The sequence below is a fragment of the Protopterus annectens genome, chromosome 2.part0 (assembly GCF_019279795.1).
Source record: "Protopterus annectens isolate FY-2018-M chromosome 2.part0, PAN1.0, whole genome shotgun sequence".
NCBI classification, from domain to species: Eukaryota; Metazoa; Chordata; order Ceratodontiformes; family Protopteridae; genus Protopterus; species Protopterus annectens.
The window spans coordinates 954,478,596-954,503,084 of record NC_056728.1 but is presented as its reverse complement, the minus strand read 5'-3'; the positions used below and the strand labels follow the sequence as shown (position 1 = coordinate 954,503,084).

Here is a 24,489-nt window from a genome sequence, read left to right as displayed (position 1 = left end):
ATGGGTTAGGCCAAAGGGAAAAGCTCAGATAGTTGCAATATCACACCTCTGGCCTTGGTTGTGGAGTTGTATATGCCCTGATGATCAAAAGTTCCTTTTGTTCAAATGGGCAAGACAGGCCCATAAAAGGGCAAGATCCTGGTATGTCCTCACTATCTGGTGGCCAGGGGAGAAAAAGCCACCACATACTGGGTATCTGAAGGCAGCATTAACTGAAAAACAGCAATACTACTGCTATGCACAGGTCACTTAACTGTTCACTCTGTAGATCTAGTATGTGGGAATGCAAAGGCCCACACAAGAGTTTATATGAGTATATGTCATTTGATGTAAAATGAGAATTTATAAGCACAAATGATTTAACACAACTGGCAAACAACTCTTCAAAGCACACACCATAACACAAAAAGCATGAAAGAAAAACTAAAAAAATGGCACTTCCCTAGAACTCCTTATCTTGTATATAATAAATCTATGGTCATTAGTAAAGCACAAAACCCTCACAAAAACTGATAAAACCAAAGAAGGGAGAACAAAATACTATTCATTACACTTTATTAATAAATTAAGCACTTTTGTCCCGGTTCTATGGACTTCTTCAGAATCCAACACAATGTAATAAAACAGCCTGCAATGTTGTGTCTTTCGGCTTTTCCCGGTTAGGGGTCGCCACAGTGGAACTCCGATCCACTAATGGATGGCAGTAGATTTTTACGTGCCAAGTTGCCAGCTCTGACGCACAACCTTCAACGAAGGTACGCCCATTCACGCATGTCTCCACACAAAAGACGCTCTAGCTGAGAATCGAACAGGACAACGTCTGTGAGGCAACAATGCTACCGGAGCACTACCACCGCAGTACAATAAAACAGCCTGCAATATTCCTTAAAAATGTATAAACAAGCTTAATACCCTTGATCAGCAAGTCATAAACTTTCCTTATTATCAGGGGTATAACTGGTTAAAAAAAACACTGGAGAATATCATTACATCAACAGTTATTAAATCACTTTTATTCAGACCACTTGTGTATTCCCTCTTTTGAGCATTATTTAAGTGAGTAGGTGAATATATATATGGTTCTCCTTCAAAACATCTAAAACCCAAAACATCTAAAACCATAGAATTTCATAACATCTAAAATGTGAATCACAACATCGAACACTAAAAATCACATGAAAATAACATCCCCTCCACATATAACAACACCAAAGAAACAAACACACTTTTTACTATGTTTCTGCAGGGGGCAAGCCCCTCTGTACCCCTTATGTGGGGGGCTCTGCCCTCCCCCGTAAATTAAATATACCAACTCCAAGATCGCACTACAGTGGGAAAAAGTTAACTTCCTAACTCCAATGTATCACGATCACCATAAAGAATATACACATCTATATCACTTACCTGTATGGCCTAAAAACACATAAAGAGTAGCAAAATAAACACTATATAAATAGTATAAATTCCTACCTTATATAAATAATAACTACAGAAATAAAAACTACAACATCTCATAGTGATTCCACAAGATTAACAGATTAAACTATAACATTTACATATTTGATGATACACTATCACATATGATACATTTTAGATGTTATGAAATTCGATGTTATGAGTTTTAGATGTTACGATCTTGATGTTTTGATTTTAGATGTTATGAGTTTTAGATGAAGGGGAACCATATATAAATATATATATATATATATATATATATATATATATATATATATATATATATATATAAAAACACATACACGCACACACATATATATACACATATACCCACACACACACACACACACACAGACACACACATACACACATATATATATATATATATATATATATATATATATATATATATATATATATATATATATATATATATATATATATATATATATATACACAAACTACAACTACCCTGTTACAGGCCCCATGAAGTGCTCAGTGTCTCTCCAACCTAACACCAGTCTACGTAATAGTTGCAATAATACCTTTATCTTTAACCAGACCGGTGTATACATTGTTATATGAAAAGCGCAGTCCGGGTCTGAACTGTCTGCAAACACAAACAGCTAAAGTTAACTTTGTGTATGTGTCTACCTGTTTGAGCTAATATTCATTATCCCCTGGAGAGAACTCTGCTTTGGCTTGTAAGAAGCCCCCCACACACACACACTTCTTCCATTTCTTTTTTATTCACTTCTGTTAGCAAATAGTATCCATAACTGATCAAATATTGTGTGTGTTTAGTTTAATTGAGAGCACAGTAGCCTACAGATACAAGGTTATGCTGTTTTCCCATCTGATAAGTGGTTAAGAAATGACTTACAGCTTCACAGCAGTTTTTGGTCAATTCTGATTATTTTTCTTAAACACAAACTTGCCTTTGCTTGGATCTTGGCTCATGAGTAGCAGTACAAACGAACTGCCAGCTCACACTCTTGTTCCCCCCCTTCCTTGTTTATTACCTTAAGCCAATCCCAAAGTTAATAAATATTACCTGTTGCAGGCACCATTTTAGATTTTACATAGCTGGACACTAGGTCTAAAGCACTAATAACTCCCTTCCAATCAATATCTTGGAAAACCTTTATTACCTTATTTGGCTTACTAAGTCCCTTACTACCCATTAAAGAGTACCTCAGTGGAAAGCTGCTCAAGAAAGCGTAATAATTTGTGTGGGCTCTTGAATGGAAGGGTATTGCCAGTACATAAAAGTGAAATTTACTCTCATAGCCATAAAACTATAAAACGCAAAAAATGTGACTCTGTAGACCAAGTTGTTATAAAAAGTAGAAGAACCTAATACAAAGTTACAAAAAACCTACTTTTAGCTCCAGTGCACTCACGCAGTATACACAGACCCTTACTACCTCATGATCTAGTTCAGCCTTGCTCTGCTCGCTTTCCCTGCGCTCGGGCTTGCTCTGCACCCCGCCTTGCCCCCAATTCTCACCCACCCCCAATACAGCTAAATATATAGTGCTACAACCAAGCCCCCTCTTTCTGCAGCCAATCATCCATATCCAAGTCATCAATAGGCTCTCCAGTACTTAATCCTTCTATCCCATCTTAAATAGTTTAAACTGGGGAAAAGTCAGCCTCAATAATTCCAATGTTACTTGCAATGAAACCAATTAAAATACTACCGCTATACTCTCAGCTACCCTTTCTGCTTGTCCCATATCTTCTTACTGCCTATTAATATAATACATACCCAGGTTTCCGCTACCCAAAAGGCCAAACCTCCACTTATATAGCTACACACAAGCCTGAACACTTAATACATCCCCTTCCATCTAACTCCTTACTTACTAGGTATCAGCATCCCATTAGAACAAGATATGCCAACCCTAAAACCAAAATATACCAAAGTCTATTAATTAAAATCTGGAAGCTCACAATCAGATTACAATGTAACCTGACAATGGATGGAGGTATCCACCCAAATCCTGGCCCATCCTCATCCACTGACTCTTGGTCCTTTACTAACTGTCCCACTACTACACAAATCTTAGACAAACCCCCAAACTCACTCTTGATCAGTCACCTAAATATCAGAAGTGTAAACAATAAGATTCAACACATGTCCTCTTAGGTGCTCTTTCCCCAGACATACTATGTCTTACTGAAACCTGGCTAAAACCTTCTACTTCAGATAAAGAAGTTATACCACCAGGCTATAAGAGGCTTGGTCGAACCAATAGAAAGGGAGGTAGGGTAGCTGTTCTGTACAAATCCATGCCTGAAGTGTCCACTAATACCCTGCAAACATCTCTATTTGGCAATGCTGAAATGCTTATCACTAAGCTAAACATTAGTAAGAACAAATGTATAAATCTCATCTGTGTTTATATTCCCCCAGGCAATAACATAAATACCCTTGAAGATACCCTACATTGGTTATCCAGCAACTACCCCTAAGAAACCATTGTACTTGGGGGCTTCAACATAGACTAGAACATGTGTTCCTCAGAATCCCCCACCTTTATGGATTTTCACAGGTCATATCCTCTCCCACTAGGATCAGTAAACCCAACAATAAAGTAAGTATTCTGGATTGGATTCTTGTTAACACCCATCCCCTCAAATACAAGAGTGGGACCTTGCCTGATGATGTAAGTGATCACCTCCTCACATATTTAATCAGGCAAAAAGTGGATATCCACAACCAGTCCATTTTTAAAACAGTAAGGAACAATAAGAATTTCAACTGCACAAATTTCCAAAATGAACTCAAATCTTACAACTGGTCAGTTCTGAAACAATTACCACTTGAAGAAGCAGCCCTCCCAACCCATGTCCAAATAAAACTTTTGAAGAAACTGCCACCAAATTTAACAATAATTTTATTAATTCAATAACTACCATAATTAATGACCTCCCCACTAGTAAAAATACTAAAAACCCCACTTTCTCATCATCCCCTCCTTCTCCATCTAACTCTTTCTCTCTTACATCTGTCTCAACTAAATATTTTAAATCTCTACTCTCTAAACTCAAACCCTGCTCTCCTTCAGCTGATAACCTACCCTCTTACTTCCTACATATAGCTGCTGAACCCCTAGCCTATCCAATTTCCATCCTGATCAACCAATCTATCTCTGAATCATATGTTCCATCAATATGGAAAACTTTCTACACATTACCCATACATAAAGGAGGTAATTCTTCAGATATATCAAACTTCAGACCAATTGCTATACTGTTTCCCCTCTCCAGGATTATTGAGAAATGCATACACAAGCAGATAATGCAATACCTTCTCCAACAGAACCTTCTAACACACACACACAACATGGATTTCATCCAAAACACAGCACTACAACTGCATTAATATCCTTCATTAATACTGTATCGCTGGCCTATGACAATAATAAACTAGTCTCATGTCTGTTCCTCAACCTGTCCAAAGCCTTTGACATTGTTTCCCATCCCCTCCTCTTAGATAAACTCTCTCACCTAAGATTATCTCCTCCCACCATATCCTGGTTTTCCAGCTGTCTCTCTAACTGCCAGCAAGCTGTTAAATGGCACTCTGCTCTTTCTCCCCCCCAAGCGTCCCAATGAGTGTCCCCCAAGGATCCATACTGGGGCCACTGCTCTTCAATATTTTCACCAACCTACTTTACACTTCTTGTCCCAACTCCACACTTATACAATATGCTGATGATTCTACAGTCATCACCATTGCTGGGAATCCATCTGACTTCCACTCTACTACCCAAGCATCATTCAACACCATAGAGACATGGCTTTGTGACAGCAAATTAATTAATTATCAACCCTAAGAAAACTAAGCTCATACTCTTCCTCCCAAAAAACCTCATCAATCTCAAAACCACATTTTCCATCCTATCTAGCAATCTAGCAATAACACTGTCATTACTGCTGAACCCAGCACTAAACTGCTAGGAGTCATAAAAGATGATCAGCTTAAATTTGAACTCCAAATCACCACCTCTATCAAAAAGACTCACCAAAAACTTGGACTCCTTTACCGAAACAAAAGACATTTAACCAACTCAGCCAGAATAACCCACTCCCATGCATTTCTTCTTCCCACCCTCCTTTATAGCTCTCATTTATACACAAATCCTAACACCACACTCATAACCAGACTTGAAACTATGTATAATAAAGTTGCCAGATTTGCTGCAAACTATACCTACAAGTCACACCATTACCTATCTCTTAAACAATTGCAGTGGCTCAAATTCCCTCATTTGCATCTACTACAGCAACTGTTAATTATCCACTCCATCCTCTATCTACCATCTTTCTGCCCTAGCCTTCAATCAGTTATAACTAAATATTCCCCAACCAGGACACTACATAGCTCTGACCAAGACTTCTTACAGATCTATAAACCCAAAACCAAATCAGGATGTTTACTATATAACTATAACCCTGCTACAACTTGGAACCAACTACCCCTAGAAATTAGGTCCCTTGACCAAACAAAACATTTCAAACTAGCCACTTGGGAATACCTAATAAATAAATGGTCCTGCCATTGTAGTCATCCTCCCTGAAACTACCTAACCTTAGCTTCTGTCCCTCATCCCTCCTTTCTTTTCCACTGTCTGTCTTAATATTCACCTACCTCTCTGTCTCATTGCTTAACCTCTGCATTACCTTACTACTCCATCTGTACCTATACTGTATATAACTACTTAGGAATAATGAACACTGTTTTCCCTACATTGACATTGTACCCAAGTTTCTGTTGTAAGAATTCTGACATTGTATTCTACTGCTTTTCTGTATGAGTTGCTGTAAATACTTTTTGCAGTTTGATCTCTAACATTTGTACCCGACTGTTTTCTGTAAAATTTTATTGTAAAATGTTATTTCTCTAACCAATTGTTTAACTGCCAGTGCAATTTTCTTGCTGACTGTATGTAAAATGTTAATACTGATTGTGGAGCTTTTCTCCTTGGGTTTCCACTGAAAACGAGCTAACACTCAGCTGGACTAACCCGGTTAACAAATGTAAAACAAATAAAATAAATAAATAAATTACTTTAATACCAAATTCCTATCCATCCTTGACACCCATGCACCAGCACAGACTATTATAACCAAAACAAAAGTTGCTCCTTGGCTCTCAAAAGAAACCAGACAAAAATGTTACTTAGAAATAGGGCTTGGGCCATTTCGCAGACCACAAAAAACCTCATAGATCAACTTAGATACAGGCAGCTAAGAAATGAAACAAAAAATCCACCACATTAGACAAGAAAAACTATTACTGTCAAATACAAGAAAAACACCAAAACAAGCCACAAAAGTTTTGGGTAGGTATAAACAAACTCCTTAGTCCAGGACAATCCTCCACTCCTGCCCCCTTGGATTCCAACCAAAAACCCCCAGAAGAAATTGCCATACCCTTTAACAGCTTCTTTACAACAACCAGCCAGAACCTAGCTAACCAATTATCCCCCATATGCCCATATTCTCCAGCCACTACAGCCAGCTCCCAACTCTCCTTTAACTTCAAACCAGTTTGCACAACTTTTGTCCGAAAATTACTTAAGAAACTAAAGCCTACCACCCTGTCGGCTGATCTACTCCCTGCAGAATATCTACAAAAAGCTGCAGATGCCATAGCATACCCCATTACTAGCCTGATCAATAGAATTATAACTGAAGCGTGCATACCCTCCATCTGGAAGATATCCCATGTCATCCCACTCCATAAAGGGGGCAGCTCTACTGACCTGTCAAACTATAGACCCATAGCTATTCTGTCACCTTTGGCTAAAATTATGGAAAAATGCATCCATAATCAACTCCTGAACTATCTTATCCATAATAAAATTCTAGCCAACACACAACATGGCTTTAGACCATTCCATAGTACAACCTCAGCCGTCCTCGCCTTCTCTAATGTTATTAACCAACACTGAAACAATAGTAAACTTTCCTCTGCTATCTTTTTCGATCTTTCGAAAGCCTTTGATATGGTAAACCACCAAATACTCATAAACACTTTGAAATCCATCTCCCTAGAGGACCAGGCCATCCATTGGTTTCAATCCTATCTCAGTGGTAGACAACAGGCTATCTTATGGCAGAGCAAACTATCCACCCTTTTACCCATCACCCTTGGAGTACCCCAAGGCTCCATACTAGGGCTACTATTATTTTCCATTTTCATCAATGATTTGTATAAGGTCATCCCAAATGCAACATACATTCAATATGCGGATGACTCCACTTTAGTATGCTCCGACACTTCACCTACAGAGTTGCAGATTCTATCGCAAAATACTTTTAACACAGTTGAAAATTGGCTCCTTAACCGTCATCTCATGTTAAATCCTAATAAAACCAAATTGCTGCTTTTCTCCCCCACTCGCAGGTCTACACCTATGACCTTTACATTAAAATCCAACAACAGCACCATTACTTCCCCAGATTCCTCAACCAAACTCTTAGGGGTTATAATAGATAATAACCTTAAGTTTGATCTGCATATCAATAAAACTATTAAAACAGTTAATAAAAAACTTGGCACACTATATGGGATCAAGCCCTTCCTAACGCCATTTGCCAGAACTGTAATTGCTCGTGCACATCTACTCTCCACCCTCCTCTGTGCTTCCCATCTATTTACAAACCTCAGCAAAACTGACCTTAATAAACTTTCTAGCAGCTACAATCACATTGCTAGATTGCTACCGATGCAGCCTACAGAACTCATCACTGTCCTAACCTCAATCTACTAGGATGGCTTGAATTGCCTAACCTACTTCAGGTTAACCAACTAATAGTTGCACACAAGATCCTCTACCAACCAGATAATACACCCATACTTAAAAACCTCATCACCCCCTACAGTAACCTAAGTGCACTTTGTTCATCTGAAGGACTACCAGTTCAAACTCTCACATCCAACAACACAGCCGGAGAATCTCTATTTGCTAACTCTGTTGACAATTCTCTTCCTGCTAATCTTACATCTGAACTCTCTCTACCTCAGTTCCAAGAAAAGTCTGATTCAGTTCTTTAAAAAATGATGGCTATGTCCTAGTCCTAATGCAGACTGACTTTAACCATCACTCGTGTGCATATGGAGGACTTCTGCCTACACTTTGTTTCTTAACTTATATATCCTATGATCTCCTTGGATCTACTACTAGGTTAGCCTACTAGGCATTCAATACTCTATCATTCTTAAAAAGACTATCTAGAATTTTCCATCCTAGTAAAAATGTAATAATTTGTTTACATCTGTGTACACATTTTTTTATTTGTGTTTATTTTGTGTTTTAAACTGTAAAAATGTAACAGTTTGTTGAATGTGTTTTTTGGAGCTTTTCTCCCAGGGCCTCCGCTGAAAATGGACATGTATCCGGTCGGACTATTCCAGTAAACAAATGTAAAATAAAATAAAATAAATAAAAATAATATATATATATATATATATATATATATATATATATATATATATATACACACACATATATATATATATATATATATATATAAAATATATATATATATATAGACACCACACACACACACACACACACACACACACACACACACACACACACACACACACACACACACACACACACATCCACACACACACACACACACACACACACACACACACATACACACAGCTTCCCCCAACACACAAACACTCAAACCTACACTATATAAAAGGAGGGGGCAAGCCCCCCTGCACCCTCCATGTGGGGGGCTGCCCCCCCACACCCCTACTCAAATATACTAACTCCACAGTCGCACTACACAGACAAACACACAAAAAACACCACAATACAAGCTACATTCCCCTCGCACACACAGATCACAGTAACCAAACACACTGACACGCCCTAAAGCCCCTAACCAAAACCTTTAAACATAAATACTTACCTGAACTTCAAGCTATCCCTTCACACAGTGCAACACCAGAAGCACTACTTCAAAATCTCAGTACTTTGGGATTTTGAAATTCGCACTTCTGGGGTTTCGAACTTTTGAACTTTCGGCTTTATAATCTCGGGATTCTGAAATTCAGTATTTCAGAATTTCAGGATTATAAAGTGTTCTCACACACACACACACACACACACACACACACACACACACACACACACACACACACACACACACACACATACAAACCCACCTATATGGACCACTTCAATATTAACTTACTAAAAAGCAATATACTAAAAGTCATATTACTGAATGTAAAATGCTGAATTAGTGAAATGTTGACATCAAAATACTTACTCCCCTTACATGTGTAGAGCTGGACTTGCACCCCTGTTCCAACAGAGGCTATTTTAGTGCTTGTTTCTGAGTGTCACTAGCAGGAGAGGGACATTATTTGCTGACTGGCTGTCATAGCTCTCAGCCTTTTACTGCAAGATATCTGGACAAAGGTTGACATAATGGTGGGGGGGGGGCAATGGCTCAAGAATGGGGACAGATTTTAAATGTTGCTCTTTTCAATTTATAAATATATTAGAATAGCACTGTTTGTGTTAACATACATTTTCTGAAAGATTTGAAGTCTGAAACTCAAATGTATGTAATTATTTAGTGACTTCAGTCCTCAGATTGTCCCACTGATTTGGCAGAAGACCAAACGTATAAGCCAAAAATCTGGACATTCTAAAAAATCAGGACAGTTGAGAGTTATGCTAGCTGTGTACAGGTATATTGTGCATATATATTACATATATAGTATTAGCAGGTACTTTGATTTCAGAATTGTAAAGTGTCAACATTTTGACAGCTTTAGGAATATGCATTCAGTATTTTATTTATATACATATATATATATATATATATATATATATATATATATATATATATATATATATATATATATATATATATATGTATATATATAGTAGATATAGATATGCATGTGTGTATATATATATATATATATATATATATATATATATATATATATATATATATATATATATACACATATATATTTCGCCTGTATGTAATTTATTCTAATCATTATCTAATTCTGCATTTTAACTCTTTTAAATTTTATGTAGAGTATTTATTTATTCTTGTGTATATAATTTGTTTTTTGGTCATTCAGATTTGGTCTAATCAGAGTGGAGTGAAAGGAGGTTAGGACTTTTGTTGATTTCAAGGAGCTGCCTTTTGCTATGAGCTCTGTAAGATAAAAAAACAAATTCCTAACCACCAATTGTAACATGATGGTCAAACGAGAAGCAACTATCATACCAAATGCTTCACATGTGTGCATTGCATTGTACACTGCACACATGTTCTCCATTATTCTTATCACTACAATACTGCAAACTGTATGCAGTCTGCCAGCATGCTTCACATGGAGCATTCTTACTGTACTAAAAATACATACGAGTAGCATCAGTTTTATATAAGAATCTCCAAACACAAGCTTTTTCTAGTGAGGTTAATATGTAACAGCCTGACACTTTAGATTCAAAAGGAGTCATATGTTGAGAGAAACATCCATAATACTGAGACTTACGCTTTCTTCTTTTGGTTGCTGCAGAATAATACATTTAAATTACTGACACAGACTGTACCTCAGTCTTACTTAGAGGTAGATATAAAATCTTCACTGCTTCGATAAGTGAATGTATCTTACCAAGTATTAGCAGCTGTGTATTAGCCAGCACCTTCCCTTGTATGTTTGCTGCCTGGCAGGAGTACAGTCCTTGGTCTGACATTTCAGCATTGTTGATTAGTAATGCTGCACCGTGATGAGATAACCGAGCTTTGTTCTTAAACCAGGTAATTTCAGGATCAGGTACACCTAAAAAAACAAAACAAAAAAAAAACACAAACTCGGATTGTAATTTGTAGATGTGATGCTATTGCCAAGTCTTTATTTCTAAGCAACACACATCAAAATACTATATTTGATCTTTCTACAAACTAAAACAAATGACAAACCCAAGGCTTGTCTCTTGCTTTCAATTATGCCTTTGAGAAGTTCAAAATAAACAATACAAAGTAAGTCACTACACTCCAGACAATCCTGAAATAATGTTCTTTTACATTTGTCACTTGCCAATGTGACTGTTCCTCTGCCAGTTGACTGCACTTCATACTAACTAGATTAGATGTTGCTTTAAATTAGGAAAGTGTAAGCAGACATTAACACATGTTATATAATATTCTCTTATTTGAGCAGTTTTACATAAAAAGAAAACAGAAGAGAAGAAGAGATGCAGGAATGTAATTATTCATGTATTTGTAGTAGATGTGGAAAAACACTTTGGAGAGAATTACTCGACAACAAATTTGTTGACAGTTTGCCTTATGAAACTAACCAATGTTTAAGAAAGTTCATGAAATAAGACACACAGGTATATCATGTTTCTTATCTTACTCAGTAACTGCTATTAACAGACACAGTGGTCATACACAATAATTAACATACTGAAAACTTTAACTTAGAAATGAAACTGTAAAACTGCCATTTCTAAAATGGAGAGGTGTAATATAGCCTGAATTTGTTTTATGTTGCGGTCTACCTGATTTTCTGCCACATTGTTTAGGTTGTCTTTGGAAAATGGTTAACAAAACATGGAGGAACAAATCATTCATCATTTTATTCATCTATTTGTCTATTAGGTGGGTGGAGTGGTCCGAACTTTCCTCACTTATCTAGAGTGAAACAGCTTTTAGTACTTAATAAATAAGCACCTATCCAGGCATGTCTAAGGGTCAGCTCCCGGTGTTTTCTCCTGGCTACCTCATGAATCAGGGCATCTTGAGGCAATGCAGCAATTGCCTCATGTACACGGACAACCCTCTCCTCCTACCACCCAACACTACAACCTGTGAGAAATGCACTTATATAGCCAAACTGGAAGCAAAGCTCTCTTCACCCAATACTGGACTAGACAGTCAAGAGGAGAAGGTAAATACTTGCACCACACCACACTCATCACATAGTCCCTCAAACCCTACATCACCAAAAAAAGAAGTTATGTACTCACCATAACGTTCCATTTGAGTAGTTAGACTTCATTTGTCATCAACCTGTGGGTTTCGGATCCGATACGGATTTGAGTCGGCAGCTTTCCAAGCTAAGATCAGAGCTCCAAGTTCCTCCCCCCTTACTCATACTACACTGCAACCTCCTTCCAACCCTCAGATCGAGTTTGCCACCCACAGAGTAACAAACATCAACCCAAGAGACATAATCTGACCTGATCACATAAACTAGGCTCACAAGACCCAGAAAATCTGAGTCCAAGGACTATCACAGAACACTAAGGTCAGAGGGAAGGAGGGAGGGAAGGTTGATGACAAATGAAGTCTAACTACTTAGATGGAACGTTATGGTGAGTACATAGCTTCTTTATCTGAAGTAGTTAACTTCATTTGGTCACCAACCTGTGGGACAGAGTCCCCAGCTACCAAAATTCTTGGGAGGCACTTAAGGAAAGATATTCCGGAGCACTGCAGAACCAAAAGAAGCCCTTCCTCTAGACACCATATCCAACTTATAACGAGTAATAAAAGTGTGAGAAGAAGCCCAGGTAGCCGCTGAACAAATGTCATCCAGGGAAACTCTGGACCAAAATGCAGCAGAAGTAGCCATAGAGCGAGTAGAATGAGCATGAATCCTGTCTGGTTCTGGTAATCCATGTCCCTTGTATGCCTGTAAAATATAAAAGAGAGATCCATCTAGCAAGAGTCACTTTTGAAACTGGTTTCCCCAAAAAAGGTTTGGCAAAGGAAACAAAAAGCTGATCAGACTTACGGAAGGGTTTAGTCCTATGAAAATAAAATCTCAACTGTTTGTGGACATCCAGCAAATGAAGCTTGTATTCCCCTTTATTTTGAAAGTTAGGGAAGAATACTGGGAGATTAATAGATTGACTGATATTTGATTCCAAAGCGACTTTAGGGAGGAAAGAAGGGTTCATCCTTAGAGACACCCTATCCTTATGAAAAACTAAGTATGGGCTTGAAGTTCCGACACTCTCCTGGCTGAGGTGGTAGCCACCAGGAAGGCTGTCTTCCATGACAAGAATTTCAAATCAACTGAAGCTGCGGGTTCAAATGGAGGTGCAACTAAGGGCTGAAGAACCAAGGTCAAATCCCATGGAGGGGAAGGATACTTAATAAGAGGTCTCAGCAAAAAGGTACCTTTGATGGAGGTCTTACAAATTCTAGCAGCAGCTAGAGAACCTGAATTTTCTCCTACATAAAAATGGGATATAGCCGCCAGCTGGACCTTCACAGTGGAAGAGCTGGCCCCATGTTGGAAAATTTGAGACAGAAATTCTAATACCGCTGGAATAGAGGCGGTAAAGGTGTCCAAATTTCTCTGAGAAGCCCAAATGGAAAAACGCTTCCATTTACTAAGGTACACCTTTTGGGTGGAGGACTTGTGTGCTGCCACCAGAATGGACTTAATGGAGGAAGAGAGACTGGGAGTCCTGGCAATTAATGGAACTAGAGCAACCAAACAGTAAGCTTGAGGCTGTCCAGATTCGGGGGAGGAATTCCCGAGGTATGACAAATGAGATCCAGAATGGGATCCAATATCCAGGGCAGAGCTACTAGATGAGACCGTAGGCAAGGGAACCAAACTTGATGAGGCCAGAATGGGGCTATGAGGATAATCCTGCTCCTCAACCGACGAGCTTTCTGCAAGAATTTTGTCTAAGAGGTAGTGTGGGATACGCATAAAGAAGACCAGGTGGCCAAGCATGGAGAAGAGCATCTCTGGGGGCTTCCCCCCGAGGGGGAATTAGAGAAAAAAACTTGCTGCACTTCACATTGGATGGTGATGCGAAGAGATCGCAGCAAGGCTGAACCCACTTGAGGAAGATCTGTTCCACTACATAAGGGTTCAGAGACCACTCATAGGGCAAAAGGATAATCCTGCTCAGTTTGTCCACTAAAATGTTGGACTGAACCGGGATGTACGTTGCTATCAGAAAATGGTTGGTGGAGATCGCCCATTCCCACACTCTCATGGCCTCTTGACAAAGCGGATAGGACCTGGTTCCCCCCTGTTTGTTGATATAACAGACCACTGACATGTTGTCTGACTGAATTGCAATCATTCCCAGAGAAAGAGAAGCATGAGAGGCCTGCAACACTAAAAGGACTGCCCTCATCTCCAGAACATTGATATGCAGAATGGCCTCGTTCGGGGTCCACATGCCTTGGACCGTCCTGCCTTGAGCAATGCCCCCCCACCCTAGACGGGAGGCATCCGTGGTCACCGTGGCTTGTGACGGGGATGCAATAAAGGGGCATCCTTCTTGAAGATCCTGGGAATGAAGCCACCACATGAGGGAAGCTTTGCACATCTTGCTTAGAGGAATCAGGAAATTTAGGGGCTGGTATAACAGAGACCACTGAACTTGTAACGTCCACTGTAACACTCTTACGTGCAGACATACACAAGGAACCAAATTTATAGCTGCTGCCATGGACCCTAAGGCTCTCAGGACTAGCTCTGCTGGGTGTGAAGAGGTCTGAAGAAATGCCAAGACATGGAGAGTCAGGTTCCGAAGTCTGTCTGGAGTCAAAAATACCCTGGCCTGAAGAGAATCTATTTTTGCCCCTATGAAGTCCAGAATCTGAACAGGCTGAAGAGAGGACTTCACAAGGTTTATCATGATACCCAGTAAATTTGACAGCTGAAGGAAGGAATTTCTGGCTTGAATAAGTTGATGCCTGGAGGGGAGGGTGAAGAGCCAATTGTCCAGGTACGGAAAGATCTGAATGCCCTGAAGCCTCAGGTGGGCTGCTGTAAATGCCATGACCTTGGTAAACACCCTGGGGGCTGTGGTGAGACTGAAGGGTAGGACCATGAACTGGTAGTGATTGGCTCCTTGCCAAAAGTGGAGAAACCTCCTGGATTGCCTGTCCATCAGAATATGGTAGTACGCATCCTTGAGGACTATGGAGCACATCCAGTCTTCCTCCTGCAAGAATGGCAAGATGGACTGTAAGGTGACCATCCAGAACTTCTTCTTGGCAATGGACAGGTTCAACGTGGATAGGTCGAGAATTGGCCTCAAGTCCCCCGTCTTTTTTGGCACCAAAAAGAACCTGGAATAGATGCCTGATCCAGACTGGTCTGGGGGGACCGGCTGGATTGCTCTTTTGTTTAGCAGCTTTTTTATTTCCAAAACTTTGAGTGGGTGGAACGTCTGGGAGGCACCTTGGAGGTAAGGGACTGTTCATAAAGGGAATGGAATAACTTCTGGATATTATCCGAAGCACCCAGCGGTCTGACGTTATGGACTCCTATTGAGCTAGGTGCTTCGAAAAATGCCTCCTGACTGCCTCCATAGTGGGGCAGTCGGGCAACCCCTCTGGGCTGCTGCGTGGGTCGAATCAAAAACGGTTCCCATGACCCGAAGTTCTTCGGTCCCCCTCTGCCTCTGGGCCGGCATCCACTTTGTCCCCCTCTGCCTCTAGGGGAAAAGGGGTCCGGAGCATCCCAGGAATGCTGAGACTTCCAGAACCCCAACTTCTTTTGCCCTCTCTGATTCCTGGAAAAGGACCTTTGAGGGTTAGAGAAGTGGATCCCGACTGCCAACAGTGTCTTCCCATCCTTCTCACTCTGGACTAGCATATCTTGGATGGTCTTCCTGAACAGGGTCAAACTGTCAAAAGAGGCATTTGTGAAGGACGCCTTGAAAGGTTCCGAAAATCGCAAAGCTGGAGCTAGGCGTGATGCCTCATGGCAATGCTGGACCCAGCTGCCCTAGTGGCTCCCTCGGTGGCATGAGAGAGTAAACACATGGACGTGTTAGTCACCAACTTAAGAGTGGCCATACATGCCGAGAATGAAAGTTTATCCTCTGCCGAAATGGACTCCGGGGGAGATCTGGCGTACTCTTTCACTAGTAAACTGAAAAGGCAAAACAGACTACTGAAAAAACAAAAAGAAGAGAAAGAACCACAGCACAGAGCGAAATGAATGCGCTTTTTTCGTTTATTTCAATAAACAAACTTCTTCAGATCAAGAAAAACAAAAAGTCACAGCTTAAATACTCTCTGGGCTAATACTTACAAAGTCAATTAACTACTTAAAGTGAAAGCAAAGTAAAAGCTAAAATCCAAATAGTCACAAAAAGTACACAACTAGCTTGTCTATACAAAATGTGTAAATCTAGCCTACTACTAAGCTAGGTGAGGCAAAGAAATAATAAATTACAGTGCATAAAAACTCTGCTGGTGTTTGTAAAACTGAGTTAATACAAATACCTATGTCAGTGCACTAAACTGTATGTTGAAGCACATCAAGTGTGCTGAACATAATTGGTAATAAGTAAAGTATCAAGATAAAACTACAAATTCTCAGCAAAAATACTCAGCAAAATACACATAAGGTCACTGAACCAAGGTGCTCAAGAGCATTAGAATAACTGTGCGGCTAGTGTGGAAGGTAACCTGACACAGCCTACCTATTAAGGCTCCTAAGTTTAAGAACACTACTTAAAGAACAGCTCTCATTCAGACCTGGTGAACTGTATGCGTTGAGTCTAATTTGCCAAAACAGCTCCTTCTAACTTAAGTGGGAGAGGAGCACCCCTGAAGTCCTGTGTGATCTGGTCAATAATCAAAATTTAAACATATGGTTGGGATAAACTGAAATGTGTTTTGCTAGTGCATTATCAAGTTTCTGCTTCCTGATCGCATAAGTATGTTCATAAATGCGTCACGAGGCGTTGTTCTGTTTTGCCCACGAGAAAGCTGTAGAGGTTTGGCACATAGCTAAGTAGATCACCATTCTTGAGTTACAGTTAGCTCTTAGGTTCAACTTGTATAATCGTGAACTTTAAATCTATTGGATTCCAAGATGTATTGACAAAATTACTGGCATTTAAACATGCCAGCTGTCATTGGCTTTGTACAGTTCACCAGGTCTGAATGAGAACTGTTCTTTAAGTAGTGTTCTTAAACTTAGGAGCCTTAATAGGTAGGCTACTTCACACAGTTTGTGCTTCAACACACACAGTGTATTTGTATATTTTACAAACACCAGCGGAGTTTAGTTCAGCTTTTAATGCACTTTTAATTATTATTTTATTTTCACTAGCTTAGTAGTAGTTTACACATTTACATAGTTTTTTACATTTTAGACAACGCTAGTTGTACCTATTTGATTTTTTTTTTTTTTTTTTAAAAATTTTTTTTAGTCAGTTTGTGTCTGTTTGTAAAAAATAGTCTGTCTTATCCAGCTTTCACTTTAAGTAGTTAATTGACGAAGCGCTTTATCATTTCGTTCTGTGCTACTGTGTGGTTTCTTCTCTATTTTGTTTTTTCAGTACTCTTTCACTAGGTTACGCTGAAGTCTGATCGCGTGGGCCATATAGTTCAGCACCCTTATAGCAAAGGTAGCTGAAGCATAAGTCTGCTTTCCAAGTTGATCCATTGCCCTAGACTCCTTGTCCGGAGGATGGACTGAGGAACTCTCCTGCGACAGTTCCTTTTTGGTGGCCACCGCCACCACCACCACCACCATGGCATCAACTGGGGAACCTTTACTCTGTCTGGCCATTTAGGTATAGGTTTTACAGTGTCCGGCTCCTTCCAAGCTCTGGTGGTAATGAAGTCCACCAGAGGATCAGTGGGGGGGGGACACCCAAGAGGTAGATGGGCCTGCGTCGAATGCCTACAGGAATACCGACTCATCCGAGGAAGGCTTTTGTGTGGACCAACTTCCCCTCTGACGGAGGATTTCCATTATGACTCCGAAGGAGTCGTCTTCTGGAGGTGATCTGGGGGAGCCTTCCCCTTCCTCCAAGTCAGTATCTTCTATGAGGGACTCGGGGGAGTCCATGTGCCTCCTCTTGCACTGGCATTTGTAAGGGACCTCCTCAGGGAGGGGTTCTCCAGGGAGGGCTCACAAACATTTTTGTATTCCTTGAGGGGAACCATCTGGGGTGTATCAGACACAGGCTGTCCCTAGGAGGACTGGATGACAGAAGCCACACTCAGCTGTGAGGGAGCAGGGGCAGACTCCGAGGAAAGACTGAGGGGTCTCGATCCACCTGAGAGAACCCTCTCCACAAAGTCAAAGGCCGAAGGGGAACCGGCTTCCCTGAAACTAATAGGATGAGTAACCGTGCCCCTCAGATCCAACGAAGGGATCGGAGCCGAATCCGGAACAGCAGGGCGCAGAGGAATGGTATGTTTCAACCACAAAGGAGCCAATGACACACTCATCCCCCTGGATCCAACGCCCAGATCATGGTATGTCTCAACCACAAAGGAGCCAATGACACACTCATCCCCCTGGATCCAACGCCCAGATCATGGATCCGAGAGCTCAGATCTGACATAGGATCCCACAAAGTCGAGGGCATGGCCAGCGTCGAGGTTGGAAGAACCATCGGTGCCGTTCCGGGACTCCTCGGATCCAGGGACTTTGAAACCCGTGGATGGATCGGAGAAGGAGCTATCGGGGCAAACATCGGAGCCAAACTCCCTACTCTGACGGGAGGGGGAGCCAGCAACACTCCCATCTGTAACTGAGTCTGTAAGAACCTTCTCATCATCTGGTCCATGTCAGCCTCCGAGAGGCTTCTTGTGGATCGGAAGGACACCACTGACACCGGCCGGGAGGGCTGATGTGAGGACGACCTCGAAGCAGGCTGAACCTCATCCTCCAGCTCCGGGGAAAATCTAGGAGAACGGAGCCAAGGGGAAGACGGCCTAGGAGCCTTTTCCATGGTAGAGACCACTTTACCAAGGAGTCCCGACGGATCCGACTGGTCCGGATGTCTCTTATGACCACTATCCTTGTCTCTCTCTTTTTCCTTTTCTTTTTTTTTCTCTCTGTACTTCTGGCCCCTCTACTGCCTTGTTTGGAAGTGGGATTGTGAGTCCCGGACAGTGGAGGAGGAACAGAAGCTGGTACAGCCACAGCCATGGCCGTAGAGGAAGAAGAAGATGCCAATTCTGCCAGGAGAAGCCCAGCCAAAATTAACTTGGCCCTGCAATCCCAGAGAGCCCAAAGATTAAAGGCTGCACAAATTTTGCAGCCTGAGGAAAGGTGGGGAACCCCTAAACACATGACGCACGGAATGTGGCCATTGGCTGGGGACAGCTTATGGCCACACTCTGTGCATTTGGAGAAAGTCGGCTTCTGACAGTCCAACATCACAACCCCACAACAACCAAAGGCTAACAAGAAACCAGCTAAACATGCACACACACACATACACACACACACACACACACACACACACACACACACACACACACACACACACACCAAAGGCGGTAAGTGGAGGCCTACACTAAGTAAAAAATACAAAGTTTACTACTTTAACTTTTTTTTATTTTTTTTTTTGAATGGAAACCCAGTGAGAGAGGAAAAAAGGGGGGTCACTATCCATGCACACACAAACGTTTATCACACAGTTAAAGTTGGAAAAAAAAATCCCACTCTACCTGCCTGGAGCTCAGAGATCATGTCTTGGCAAAGTCGTGGCAAATGAGATCTGGGGGTTGGAAGGAGGTTTGTAGTATGGGTAAGGGGGGAGGAGCTTGGATCTTAGCTTGGAAAGCTGCCGGCTCAGATTCATATTAGATCCAAAACCCACAGGTTGATGACCAAATGAAGTTGACTACTTCAGATCACACACATAGCAATACAAAACACACACCTACATTCATGGAGGCTCTCAATAAAAATCTGCTCAAGCAACAGAGACCTCCAAAGCAGAAATGCATGCAACCTCCACTCCCAACACAACCTAAATGACACATAGCCCAAAAACTCAATGTGCCACTCAACCACAGCCCATAAGCCATAACAACGTACCCAACACGCTAGTTATAGGTGACTCTATAGTCAGGCACACTGATGTTCCACTCACCAGGCTAAACAAGGAGAAAGTTACTGTCAGCTGCCTGTTGGGTGCCAGGATCCACCACATAATGGACGCACTCAGGTCACTCCACAACAAGTACAAATATGACTCTGTCATTGTCCATCTTGGTGTGAATGACCTGAGACATACCTCCCTGGACTACATGAAAAGAGACATGGAGGAGCTCTCCAATCTTGTTGCTAAGGCAGGTATGACCCTAACCCTGAGTAGCATCCTGCCATCACCCAGAATGATACCACAGTACAAAGACAAAATGATTGACTTCAACAATTGGCTAAGCTTCTGGTGTCATTCTAAGGGGATCCAGTATCTGTCTGCTTGGGATGACATGATCGACAGACCACGATGCTTTGCCAGGGATGGCCTGCACCTGTTGCCCTTGGGATTCCGGATTCTGGCTAAGGCTGTTGCCACCCCTATAGTGCCTTTTTTAGGCAAGGTTAAAATGACAAATTCACCACCGTAACAGGTACAAGCAAGCAAAATCTGAGGGTACTGCTACTCAATGCTAGAAGTCTAAACCTCAAAATGCATTCACTCGAGGCACCCCTTAAAATGGAGAACATTGACATCTTTGCAGTGACAGAGTACTGGTTCAAGGCTCCAGAGAGTACACCTGCATTACCAGGCTATAATTCATACCACACCTTTCAGCTACCTAACCTGGACCGAAACACTAAAGGTGGACGTGTGTCCATATTCATTAAAGAATATCCGCACCTCCTGGCTAGTTGCTCAGCATAATGCATCTGAGATTATCCAAGTGCAACTAACTCTGGGCAAGATCGCAATCCAAATTGTAACTTGCTACAGATCCCCCACCATGCCCAGGATTCCCACTCCTCATTTCTTGATACACTGAAAAATATTAGGGTACAACCCAACACCCTAATAATGGGCGATTTCAACTACCCCATCATTAATTGGGAAAACTACTCATGTACCAACTCTTTTGCTCAACATTTTCTGGAATTCATAAAATCCAACGCCTTGGATCAACTTATCCACACTCCCACCAGGGGCAGCAAAATCCTAGATCTGGTCATTACCAACATGGGAGACCAGTGTTCCACACCAGAGGTCAATTCCTCATTGGTCAGATCTGAACACAAGCTAATCAGCCTATGACATCCATACCCCGCCACCCCCATTAGGGAAACCACCGTAAAAAATTTCTCCAAAGCCAACTTCACGCTTCTTAAGACAGAAGTAGCAAACTTCACAACACCCATGCAGACAGACAATAGAGGTACAACTGCTGAATCCTACACAAATGCACTTTAAAAGCACTTACACAAGTGCATGGATCATGCTATCCCTAACAGAACCAAGATGCTATCCTCCAAACAAAGGAAGCCAATCTGGTGGTCCCCTGCCATAAACAAACTCTAAAACAGAAAAAAGAAACTGTTGCAAAAAAGAGTAAAATCTCATGACTGGAAGAACTCCCTGGTCAGCCTCAGTAAGAAGCTGAGATCCCTCATAAAATCCTCCAAAGCTAGTTATGAAAACAAAATCACCACTGATTCTAAAGACAACCATAAAGCATTCTATAGCTATGTCAAGAATCTCAATGGCAACACTCAGATCTGCTCTGAGTTGCAGCACAACAGCACTAAATATACAGAGCCAACTGATATTACCAACATCCTGGTAGATAGGATCAGTGCTAACTTTACCCCCCACCCCCAAAAGGACCCATCTCTATACCAGAAGAATGCAAAGTTCCTGTAATCACAGCTGCACAGGTAAAAACCACAGTCTCCAAAGCAAAGAACACAGCATCCATGGGACCTGACAACATCCCAGGCTGCGTTCTACATGAACTACAGAATGAACTGGCACACCACCTAAGCACCATGTTCAATCATAGTCTCATCTCAGACTTTGTGCCCACTGAATGGCACACAGCGATGGTTATACCACTCCACAAAGGGGGAGCCACCATGGACCCCAGAAACTACCGCCCTATTAGCCTAACAAGCCTGGTCTGCAAGGCCATGGAATGTATCATCATGGAACTTATAAACAAAGACATTGGTAATCTCCAAACTTTGGACCCCACCCAGTTTGGGTTTGTAAAAGGCTAATCATGTCTCCTAAACCTAATAGACTTCTTTGAAGCAGTCACCAAAGTCATAGAAGAGAGTAAGGTTGTTCACACAGCCTATCTAGATCTCGCCAAGGCTTTTGACACCATCCCCCACTCTGGACTTATAGATAAACTCACTAAACTAGGTATAAATCCCTATGTCACAAGATGGGTTGCCAACTGGCTCACTGACAGAACCCACACTGTGAAAGTAGTAGACTCCAAATCCGACTTCAGACCAGTGACAAGTGGAGTACCACAGGGTTCAGTCCTGGGTCCTCTCCTGTTTGGTATCTAGTTTTCTGAAGTACAGGCTAACACAGGAGGTCTTTGGCTAATGAAGTTCACAGATGACTGCAAACTAGGCGCCATAATTGAAACTCCTAACGATGTGGACATCCTACAAAAGGGCCTCACTGAGACAGATGCCTGGTGTCAAAGCCATGGCCTCAAGCTCAATGCCAAAAAGTGCATTGTCATCCCCTTTGGTAAAAACTCTGTACCCATGAGCTACCACATAGGCGGTAGTCTACTTAACACAGAAAGTGTGATAAGAGACCTTGGGACACAGGTGGACAGTAGTCTCTCCTTTGATAATAACATTGCCACAGTAGTCAGGAAATCCTTCTACGTGGCACACCTCTTCACAAAAGGTTTCTCATCCAGGAAAAAAAGAGGTCATTGTTCCCCTCTACTCGTCACTCATTAGACCCATTATAGAATACAATGCCCCTTTTGGTATGTACCTCACAAGACATCTACAACAACTGGAAAGGCTGCAGAAATACCCCACAAAGAGGATTATTGGCCTCAAACAGATGCCCTACGCAGACTGTCTCAAAAAACTCCAGCTTTACTCCGTTGCATATCGCCTACTCAGAGGCAATCTCTGCCTAACATACAAAGCTATGTCAAACCCAGAGCTGTTGGACATGCTCCACTTAAAGTAATCCCAATCCCTCTGAGCTACATGCTCTAGGGACCTAAACCTTGTCACCACAACAAACAGAACATGCTGGAGGAATAGATTCCTGTCCCAGAGACTTCCCATACTCTGGAACAGACTACCTATCTATGTCAAACAAAGCTCCTCATTAGCACTCGTCATGAAAAATCTTGATGATTGGATGGGAAATAAGAAATTCACCCGGGGATCACCTCTGTGGCTCTGCTTGACAGGGGCACAGGAAAATAATTTTCTTGGGTGGTGAAAGCCAGGGTACCTTTTTGGCTAGGCTTGTATAGGCTGATAGCCTAGTACCTACCTATGAACCTATGAAGAGCCTTTTCATTCATGACCATTGCCCCTTAAGGAGCAAGTAAGTATATTACACATGATAGAGACAATGGCACTGGAAGTTAGATACAACCTAAAGAATAAAAAATAACTTGTGCAGTATGACTAAGAATACAAAATGTAAAATTCTAATAAAATTCAGATAAATAATGTAAAAAGTCGTATGACATTATATACACACTGCATACAGTCTCTAGTTAGTTATGTAGTAGCACCATTTACTATCTTTGCACCAACTTTGCCAAATTCGCCACAGGAGCATCCTACCGCAGTCACCACTGTCTCTCACTTGCTGAACTGGGCTGGCTTGAACTCCCTCACCTCCTTCAATGGTATCAACTATCACTCGCCCACAAACTAGTAAACCATCCACTAAATGTCCCATCCCTCCAGAATCTACTCCAACCCTATCGCACCACCAGACCACTAAGATCCAGCAACAAAAATCACTTGCAGATCACTAAAGCCAATAACTCTGCTGGTGAAGCACTATTCTCTTGCACCATAGCCAAATTATGGAACTCCCTCCCACCCACAATTACCTCCGTACCATCATGCACCCACTTCAAAACTTTACTAAAAGCGCACCTAAAAACATGCTGGCTATGCTCTTGCAACTCCCACTCTAATATCACCCACCCCATCCAACCACTACCTTTCTTTCCACTCCACTAACTACCTTGATTATAGCAAGCTCAGATGCTCATAAGCCACTA

At 41.4% G+C, this 24,489-nt stretch overlaps 1 protein-coding gene across 1 annotated transcript in view; it reads right to left on the bottom strand.

The window, feature by feature from the left end:
* The window catches only part of ADAMTSL1 (ADAMTS like 1), a 4,128,157-nt gene that overhangs the window by 552,555 nt on the left and 3,551,113 nt on the right, over window positions 1-24,489 (bottom strand). Inside the window, exon 22 of the mRNA XM_044061207.1 lies at window positions 11,141-11,308. Within this exon, the coding sequence (XP_043917142.1) occupies window positions 11,141-11,308 (168 nt within the window). The remainder of the gene's footprint in view (window positions 1-11,140; window positions 11,309-24,489) is intronic.